General features: G+C 36.1%; 1 protein-coding gene across 2 annotated transcripts; it reads left to right on the forward strand.

The window, feature by feature from the left end:
* Nucleotides 1-2,019: 2,019 nt before the first annotated feature.
* Nucleotides 2,020-9,996, forward strand: LOC132189184 (protein NLP9). Of its 2 annotated transcripts, none has more exons than XM_059604181.2 (7): nucleotides 2,020-2,180; nucleotides 2,400-2,453; nucleotides 2,651-3,789; nucleotides 4,924-4,968; nucleotides 5,080-5,838; nucleotides 7,795-7,915; nucleotides 8,517-9,996. In XM_059604181.2, exons 3-7 carry the CDS (start codon nucleotides 2,911-2,913, stop codon nucleotides 9,617-9,619), a joined length of 2,907 nt encoding a protein of 968 aa, XP_059460164.2. In that variant the 5' UTR covers nucleotides 2,020-2,180; nucleotides 2,400-2,453; nucleotides 2,651-2,910; the 3' UTR covers nucleotides 9,620-9,996. The 2 variants fall into 2 exon arrangements, with proteins under 2 accessions (XP_059460164.2, XP_059460901.2); XM_059604918.2 differs by having other exon boundaries at nucleotides 2,020-2,176.
* Nucleotides 9,997-10,233: the final 237 nt, after the last annotated feature.

Genomic DNA, 10,233 nt, shown 5'->3' on the forward strand with positions numbered 1-10,233 from the left:
TGCAAAATTTGACCTCTTTTTCACGATTCCTATGTTGTTCCTTTCATTTAACCTTTTTCTGTCGTTTCGGACTTTCAGTGAGATTGCAAATTTAGTTGTTTTTTCTCGTTCTAATAATATAATTAATAAAGCAAAAGACTAGAGGCACAACTATTTTGCACAACTTTTAACCAAATTTTGTATTATTTTTTAATTTAAAAAATAACAAAATAAAAAAGTTCATGAAGTAATAATTTTTATTTTGGTTATTCTTTTATATTTTGATATTTTTTAAAAAAATAAAAACTGTATTTTACTTCAGGAATTTTTTTCTTATTTTTTAATTTAAAAAATAACAAAATAATAATGACCATTTTTTTAAAAAAAATTGGTCATCATTATGAATAAAAATACAATTTTTATTTTTTTAAAAAAATACCAGATAAAAGAAGGACCAAAATAAAAATTATTGCTTCAAAAACTTTTTTAATTTTTTTATTTTTTAAATTAAAAAATAAGAAAAAAGTTAGCCCCAAGTTGAGGCTATATCATTACTCATTAACAGATAATAAATAATAAAAAAACTCGACTTTTGTTTTTATTTACACTCATTAGTTCCATGTATATTGTTGTCCTCGTTAAATCCTTGGAAAAACTATTAAAATCTTTTTATCAACTTTTACTCGTTTTGATATTATTTTTAAAGTTTAAAAATTCTCAACTAAAAGTATTGAACTTTTAATGTCTTTCAATTACTCCATTCCGTTATTTTTATTAAAAATGCCCAAAATAACCCTATTTGTTTCTTTAATAAAAAAATTTGCAAAGATTTTACAAAAATATTACAAAGATGTTTTTTTTTATTTTTTATTCAAACTTTTGACAAGATTTAACGAAAAATCTCAATAAAATGGATAATTGAATGAAATTGAAAGTTTAATATCCTTAAATTTAATTGAGATTTTTTTAAGCTTCAAAGGGTACTTTCAACACACTTGGGGAGTTTTGTAAAGTTTCTCCCTAAATACTTAAATTATTAATTTATTAAAAAAAAATGAAAAAGTTATTATTTCTAGTTTAATAGTTCAACGATTCTTATGGTATGTATGATTCGAATAGGATTAGGCAAAAATTAGATGCTTTTTGACCCTTTCAAAAATCCTGACCATGAATTATTCGGAGAATAAAAACACCTTTTTATATTTCTTTTTTAGCTCAAACAAAGTCTCAAATCCTCTTCTATATATAAAAAGCTATTTTTTATTTGATAGCTGAAATTACCCTTTTGCCCTTGATTGCTTTTGCGAGAAAACAAAAGAAAGCTTTTTTTTTGTTTTTTTTTTACACAACCTTCTCTGACCTCTTCTTTTCTTTTCCTCGGTTCTTTTTTCTCCTTCCTTCATTCATTCTGCTTCACAAGAGAGTGAAAGAGAGACGAAGAGATTGTGAGAGAGAACATGAGAGAGTTCTCTTCGTTCTTTTTTCTCCTTCCTTCATTCATTTCGCTTCACGAGAGAGAAAGAGAGAGACGAAGAGATTGTGAGAAAGAACCCGAGAGAGCTCTAGAAATAGAAGAAGAAGAAAAAGAATTTTTGCCATGTGTTGTAGTGAGGTAAATGAATATCTTATGATTTTTGTTAAACCTATTAGATTAGATTAATTTTTTTTTTTTAAAAAAAAAATTAAAACCCATGACAGATTGGCGGGCTAATTGAATTTTATTTTTTAAAAAGAAAAAAATTAGAAGTTAGGATGTAGGGTATATCATAAACAAAATAGTCAAAAGTAGCATCTCTATCTTTCCCTATCAAATGGAGGGCAAGATTGGAATTACAACATTACGAGAGTTGCCTTCCCAATACTAAAAAAAAAAAATTGAACCCAAAAAACCACCGAACAAGGCAGTAAAACAATTTCCTGTTTTTTTGCTTTTCAAAATCCCATCAGTAAAAAATGAATTAACCCCCTCCCCCCCACCCATAGTTTTTATCTCCCAATAACTCAAACTTTCTATTTTTAGCAAATCAACTTCTGCGACGACCCAACCAAAGCCGTTAACCCCACACCTCCTTGGGGATTCCCGTCATTAGTAACTCTGGCAACTCTCTCTCCAACTCTTTGGACTTTTCCTCAGAGCTACTCGAGTTTTGAGGATTCTCAAGACACAAAATTCGTCGAGTTTGAGGATGCGTAGGCGGTAGGTCGGTGCTTTCCTGGAACTTTGTTAAAGAAATTTGAATTTGTTCCTCCAATTTTCACGTTCTGTTCATTTCTACCTGAGTTTAAGATTGATTTGAACAGCTGTTGGTTTATGTTGTCATTTTCTGCATACCCACATGTATGTTCACACACGAAGGGGAAGAATCTTAAATGGGTTTTGTGAGTTTTTCCTAATTGACAACTCTGGCCTTTTGTTGCAGTTGTTTGCGGCGGTTTGCTGTTAAACGTGAATTTCTGGGATAGTCTTTTTTGAGGTCAGTGTTTATTTTTTTGTTTTTAAATTTATGTCGCTTTTATGGAAAAGGGGGATGTTTATCTCAGTTGGATTAATATGTGTTGTGGGTGATTGGTTCTTTAATTTTTTTTTAATTTTTCTTTTTATTTTTATCTGCTGTTTGTTTCCATATATGGAAGTAATGGGAAGTCTGATTTTGCTTTCTGGGTATTGCAGGGGTTTTATTTTGAATTGGGCAAAGTGTTTGTTTTTTACCGGAAAATGGAGTTGTTTGGGTGAGTTTTGAGTGTAGGCGGTTAATAACAAATCAATGGCAATCTTTAAGAATCTTGGTACGGCGGTGTGGAAAGATGACAAGGAAAGAAGGATTGTTTTGAGCCACTGTCAATTTCTAGATCTCTAACGTTGTTAAATTCTATTTGGAATTTGGCTTTTGACCTGAAGTTGAAGTGTGTTGGGCATTTTCAAAAGCTCAGATGGAGAATTCGGTATCCTTTGACGGAACAAGGAACCATAATTTGGAGGACAACTTCTCAGATTTCATGAATTTTGATACTCATGCTGGATGGTGCAGCAGCCCTTGTGCAACGGATTTCACCTCTTATGGGTTACCATCCGTTCCATCCATGCCTTATGGTTTTGCTTTGGATGCTATGAATTTCGTGGAACACAATACTGGTGCATTTCCTGCGAACGAAATTGGCGGAACTTTCAATCCCATGGGGACTTCTTTCAGTCCTGGAGATAAAATGATGTTTCCGCAAATGGATGCCCAAGACGGGGTTTCAATAGATTTCAACATTGCAAATGACTTAGAAGCTGCACAGGATAATGGTTCTTTACAACAGAATAATGTCTTGGATATGGAAAATTGCCTAATCCCTAGGCCATTGAGTAGCTCAGTTGAAGAGAAGATGCTTAGGGCATTGTCTTTGTTCAAAGATTCGTCTGGTGGGGGCATTTTGGCACAAGTTTGGGTTCCCATGCGGCTTGGTGATCAGTATGTCTTAACCACTTGTGAGCAACCCTACTTGCTTGACCACATGCTTGCAGGGTATCGTGAAGTTTCGAGGTTGTTTACGTTCCCTGCAGAAAAGAAATCAGGCTATTTCCTTGGGCTTCCTGGTCGTGTCTTTATCTCCAAAGTTCCAGAATGGACTTCAAATGTTAGTTATTACAAAAAGGTTGAGTACCTGCGAGTGGATCATGCAGCAAATCATGAGGTCCGTGGATCCATTGCCTTGCCAGTTTTTGATTCTCCTGGGATGTCATGCTGTGCTGTTTTGGAACTTGTCACTACCAAAGAGAAGATCAATTTTGACCCGGAGATGGAAATCGTTTGCAATGCCCTCCAGGTTAGTTTTCCTTTTCCATGTGTTCACTGCATTTTTTTTTTCTGCTAATTTTCCCTTTTTGATGTATCCTAAGTTGAACACATATAATGGTACTAAGCACCTAGCCACGTTTGATTTTTGACAATCAAGATACCCATGTTCTTGATGTAAATTCTTTTTGCTGTTACATAAATGAAAACAGCAGCAGAAAGGAAAAGCTATGTGATATTTTCTGGAAAAGTATTTAAGTAACCACTGGTTTAGAAAGATTTTCAACACCTTTGATGTGCAGAAGTGAGAAAATGTGGATGGAAAAAATTTATGGGGAGAAACTGTCTTTTGTTTTTGATTCCCCATTTATTTCTCGGAAGAAAATTTCCATGGATTGTACCAGTACACCAGTAGGTGATGTGTAGGGGCATTGGAGTTAGCCTTGGTATTGGGTTCTAAGATAGTTGCTTTCCTATGAAATACTTGGGTCTGCCTTTTGGATCTTGTTTGAAGGCCTGAACTGTTGGGAATGCTATCGTTGAAAAGGTGGAAAAGAGACTCGGAGAGTAGATGAGATTTATTTATTGAAAGGGCTGAATATTACCTAATATAAGAGTACCACTACTTTCTTTCTCTTCACTATGCCTATTTGTGTTGCAAATAGTTTGAAAAAGTTACAGAGACTTTCAGGGTGGAATAGATTTTTTATTCATCTAAAGGGGGGGAGATTGCTTTATTTGGAGTATGCCATCTAGTTTGGTCATGTATTTTTTTTGTCTCTCTTTACTTTCATGTTACAAAAAGACTAGAAAAGTTATAGAGGGATTTTTGTGGGGTGTTGATGGGGATAAATCTAAATCTCATTGGACTGCCAAGAGTATATGCTGTAACTTTGGATAACGATTGTACAAAAGTGGTTCCTAAAAAACTCTGGCGAGAACCACCTCAAAGTTGTGAGACAGCCTGCTTTGAGTCATTTTATTGAGGACACTGTCAGATCTTTGCACGTATATTTTACTGCTATAATGCAGCTCTACATTTCATGGGTGCACTTCCAATAATATACTACAGGCTGCATTATCTTGTTTTCTTTGTATGAATTAGAGTTAAATTATAAAAGCTTCAAAATTATTTTGGATCTATTCTGATCATTGTCCCTCGCAGGCTGTGAATTTAAGGACTACCCCGCCTCCTAGACTTCGTTCTCAGGTACTGTTGATGATACTGTCCCCCTACACTACATCCCCTGCCCCCCGGGTTTCTTAAATTTTTTTAGTTTTGTGTTTCTGCACTTCTCACTAGGTAATATGTTGTTTGCAGTACCTGTCAAAGAACCAAAGAGCTGTCTTGGCAGAGATAATTGATGTTTTACGAGCTGTGTGTCATGCACATAGATTGCCGCTGGCTCTGACATGGATTCCTTGTTGTTACACTGAGGGAGCTGGTGATGAAATTACACGAGTGCGGATCAGAGGGGGTAACACAAGTTCTGCTGATAAATATATACTTTGCATTGAGGAGACAGCTTGCTATGTGAATGACAGAACGATGGAAGGTTTTGTACGTGCATGTTTGGAACATCATCTTGAGGAAGGGCAAGGTGTAGCTGGGAAGGCGCTTCAGTCAAATCATCCCTTCTTCTTCCCTGATGTGAAGTCTTACGACATAAATGAGTATCCACTTGTCCATCACGCGCGCAAGTTTGGTTTGAATGCGGCAGTCTCAATCAGGCTAAGGAGCACCTACACTGGTGATGATGATTATATTTTAGAGTTCTTTCTTCCTGTCAACATGAGTGGTAGTTCAGAGCAGCAGCTCTTGTTAAACAACCTCCCGGGTACCATGCAGAGAATGTGTAAGAGTTTGAGGACAGTTTCAGATGCAGAATTATGTGGGGCAGAAGGCTCTAAAGTTGGGTTTGAGAAGGGAGGAATCCAGAACTTCCTGCCGATGGCTATGTCTAGGGGAAACTCTCAGATGACATTATCAGATAGTGATGTAAATTCAACTGAGAAGATGCCATTAAATGTATGTAACAAAAGAAATGATGGATTTGAAGCAGATAGTCCTCATGAACAAGTATTCTTCTTAATCATATCCTTATTTCTTTCTTTCGTTCTTTCGTTTTTGTTTTCTTCTTCTGAAACTGAAAAGTGCATGCTTGGTTACCAGCTTTGTGCATGACTTACCAGCATTAACTGTTCCAACAAACTCTATGGCTCTTATAGCATTGCAATGATAACATATTATGTTTTTCCTGTTGAAATTGTGCCAGGAACGTGGGTTTGCACTGGTCTACTAGGTTGATTAATGATGAAAGTAGGAGGATACCTGTTGCATGTTGCATTCATTCTGAAAAGCATTTTATTTATTTTGTTCTATAGAATTTGATAGATAAGAATCCCCATTTTTCCCTTTCTTAATATTTCTCTTATGATATTCATTAGATCAATAGTTTGTCCAACTAAAAGATAATCGTCTACTGTACTCCCTAGGATCCACCTTTTTAGAAAATATAGCTGTAGCAGCTGCAATTAGGGATGTAAACATACTGAAATGCACTGAGCTTTGCATGGGTCAGTAGGTTCAGCTTTGACTTGTTGAAATTTTGAAGACCCAGCTCTGGCTGGTTTTGTATTTATTTGACCTTGGGGCTGGATTCTTGGACTGATTTAGGTGCATTTTTTGTGTAATATGGTAATTGGGGAACCTCAGCAAATATCTTAGGAAAATGAAGAACCGGATGAGTATTTAATTATGGTGACTATATGAATGCCTGATTTACCTTTTTACCAGTTGCATATTGTCATGTTTTCTGGAACATAACAAAAACAAAGGCACCTTGGGCATCGTTTGATAAACGATTTTGCCTGTTTTTGGCTCTACACTATTCATCACACTTTTTTATTTTTTTAATATTCTCTTACTTTTTACATCATATCAATCATTTTTTTATTATTATTCAAATAAAAAAATCACTACAAAACAAAAATTTTTAATTTTTCCATACCAAACATTCTTACTTTTTCACTTTTAAAAAAAAAAACATTCTTACTTTTTCTCACATCAATCACTTCCTGCTACAGTATCGAACCAAAACCAAAACAAAATCGTTTATCAAACGAAGCCTTGGTTACTCTTGGATGTGGTACCAAGGGCATAGGAAGTGTTAAAACTGGATAATGTGTTTTTCATCCTAGATCTCATTAATTTATTCTTAAGAGCACAAATGGAGAATAGTCTTCCTGTTTTTTTTCAGGGAATCTGTGAGTAATTAACTGTAGAAGAGCATGCCACTGAGTGTTTCTGTCTCTGTCGGTTCATGTTTTGGGGGCTTTTATGGGGAAAGTTCTCTCCTTCCTTGTCATGCCTCGTTTTTTGATCTCCTTTTGAACCAATATGAAAACACTTTATGAGAGTTGAGCTCTTGACCAAGAATAAGAAAGATTGAATTAAGAATTGAGCGGTGTAGGGCTTTGATGTTATTATTCTAACGGGTAGGCTATTGTCTGACAGATATTGATGGAGACTTGGAACACTTGTTATTCTAGAACAGAAGAAAATCAAGAAAAAAATCAGGTTTAATTATTAGAAACGGGAAAAAATCTGTTTTTTCTTTTGAGCTTTCGATTCATCAAGATTTGCACCTTCTTGTATTCTAATTTGCCCCAACAGCGCATGTTTAATTTAATTGAAAACCCCTTTTCTCTTTAACCGATATATGAAGGTTTGTGGTGTTTTGGCATCTTCTGCTAAGGGAGTAATAAGTAGAAAATGAACTTACCACACTAACAATTTAGTTCTGTCTAATTATCTCATTTAATGAATCAAGCATTCATTAGTGAGTGATATAACGGAAAGCAAAATGCAAGAAATGAACTTTAATAATCATTTATGATGTATATCTCATGAAGAACATTTCACTCCTACTGCAAAATGTCTCTTATAACTTCTGCAGTTATTTTACTTTCTTCGGGCATAATTTTGAAGAGATTGTGGGATTGGGTTCTTAACAGTTTCTTATACATCTTGTAGGCAACAAGTGGATCAAGAAGGCAGGAGAAAAAGCGAAGTACAGCAGAGAAGAATGTGAGCTTGAGTGTTCTTCAGCGATACTTCTCTGGGAGTCTTAAGGATGCCGCAAAAAGCATAGGCGGTGAGACTCGCTGTCCATGTGTGCCCATTTCTTAAAGATATTGAGTTGTTCCAGCTATCATGAATCATTATGCTTTAGTAATCATCATTAAACTGATGATTTAATTTCCGAAAGACATCCTATAATGCATTGCTATGATTTTCTTTTTAGAGTTTTTAGTCATATAGCTAAGTGGATTTCCTGTAATATTATTAGAACATAGGCTAGATATGGGGCCTATACATAAAGTTGTGACCTTGAGGCTTTCATGTGGTATCATTTTCCGAACATCCACTAGGGTCTACATAGTTCATGCATTGGGGAAAATCATTTAGTGCTAACTATATTGTTATGAAAGGGTTTATAAAGTATTGTCTAATATTTAGAATTAAAAAGACGGGGAGAAATCTTATTGCGTAGGTAAATATTGTTAACTTCAAAGCTTAGCATGTAACAATCTGAAAGATCAAGAGGATGCATAGTAATGACCTTTATAAAATCCACTTATCAGGAGAACCTTTTATAAAACACCTACTGCTGCAATTTCATTAAAAAACATAATTTTAGATTTATTTAAAAGGAAATATGTTGTTAATTATTTTTTCTTGTTCTTTATTTGTAGTTTGCCCTACTACACTGAAAAGAATATGCAGACAACATGGAATTTCAAGATGGCCATCCCGTAAGATAAATAAGGTGAATCGTTCATTGAGGAAAATACAGACTGTTCTTGATTCTGTTGAGGGGGTAGATGGAGGATTGAAATTTGACCCAACCACCGGGGAGTTTGTGGCAACAGACTCTGTAATTCAGGAATCTGATTCACAGAAAAGTCTCCTTTTCCCCGACAAAAATGTGCGTGTCAAAAAGGCCAAGCCAGTTAATGAAAATGCAGTTTCAGTTCCTTTGGTACCTGGTATTGATGGCTTGAGTTCTCTAATTAAGTTGGAAGTGGATGAGTGTTCTATGGGTGGGAACCAAGTAGGGCTCTCAACTAGTAAGCTCATTACAAATGCGTGTGAAGTAGAACTAGAGAAATCCAATGTCTCTTTCATTGATTCTAGTGAAGATTCAAAATTGGTTGCAATAGATGCTCCACGGGCTTCGCCTGACAATCCCTCCTTGGGCTCTTCTCTTGTGAATATAGTTGAAAAATGGGGTAGCTTGAAATCAGAAAATCCCGACTCCCACTTTGCGCCTCGGAGCTCTGGCTCCTTGGCTACTGCTGATGAAATGGATACTGGAGTTGGAGTTGGTGGGGATGATGGGATTGTTGAATGTACCCAGCCTACTTGTTCAAGTATGACAGACTCATCAAATGTTTCCGGTTCAACAATGCGCGGCAGCTCTTCAAGCTCTATGAGCTTCGAGGAGGAGAAACGTTCTAAAGTCAAATCAAGCTGTGCCGATAGTGGATCCAAAATTATTGTGAAAGCTACTTACAGAGACGATACAATCCGGTTCAAGTTTGAGCCCTCAGCCAGGTGTTTTCAACTGTATGAAGAAGTTGCAAAGCGGTTCAAGCTGCAAAAGGGGACCTTCCAGCTCAAGTATTTAGATGATGAAGAGGAATGGGTGATGCTAGTAAGTGATTCAGATCTGCAAGAGTGTCTTGAGATTATGGATGATGCAGGCACACGTTGTGTAAAGTTCCTAGTTAGAGATATGCCTTGTACTATTAGCAGCTCCAGCAGTAGCAACTGCTTCTTGGCTGGGGGCTCATAATATAGGGATAGAATTTTTGTTGTAGCTTGGCAAATACTCCATGCTTCTGCAGGTTCTACTTCATCTCTTGCACTGCCGATCACTGTGCTGCTATGCTGCTATATTTCAAAGCAGTTCCTATACTGATGTTGACTGTGTTGCAAGAGCTTCAGAGGAAGGGAAAAAGAGCAGATGTAAAACACTATGTATGTTCATAGATAGGTCTGTATATGGTAGAATTGGGAATAAAAATTGCAGCAACGTAATCTCACTCTGTATAGTTTTTGCTTTTGTTTAGCTCAGAAAATAGATGGCTTGAAAGTGTTGATTTTGTGGTATAGTACATGAGGGCCCGTTGGGGGTTCAGCGGGCATTTTGATCTCCTACAAATGAAATCATTGTGTGTGGTTAGTTGTCAAATAGTTCTCTCTTATTACCCTCTTTCCAGCGAGTCCTTCAGTGAATGCCGACCAAAGAAGAGAGGAAAGAGCTCAATCTCCTCCCTCTTCCCCTCCCTATTTCTCTTCTTCTTCCTTTTCTCCTTTCTTTTAGTTCTCTATTTTTGTTTGAAACTTGGAAGCCAGATTCACCATGCATCCACTCTCAACGCCACCAAGTCTTCACCATTAATCCTT

The sequence above is a fragment of the Corylus avellana genome, chromosome 2 (assembly GCF_965113065.1).
Source record: "Corylus avellana chromosome 2, dhCorAvel1.hap1.2, whole genome shotgun sequence".
Classification (NCBI taxonomy): Eukaryota; Viridiplantae; Streptophyta; class Magnoliopsida; order Fagales; family Betulaceae; genus Corylus; species Corylus avellana.

Excerpts from the sequence above, each read along its gene's own strand:
- LOC132189184 (XM_059604181.2), top strand. The coding sequence starts at position 2,911 with ATGGAGAATTCGGTATCCTTTGACGGAACAAGGAACCATAATTTGGAG. Across the intron at positions 3,790-4,923 it reads TCGTTTGCAATGCCCTCCAG|GCTGTGAATTTAAGGACTAC; the intron begins GTTAGTTTTCCT and ends TGTCCCTCGCAG. Across the intron at positions 5,839-7,794 it reads CAGATAGTCCTCATGAACAA|GCAACAAGTGGATCAAGAAG; the intron begins GTATTCTTCTTA and ends TACATCTTGTAG.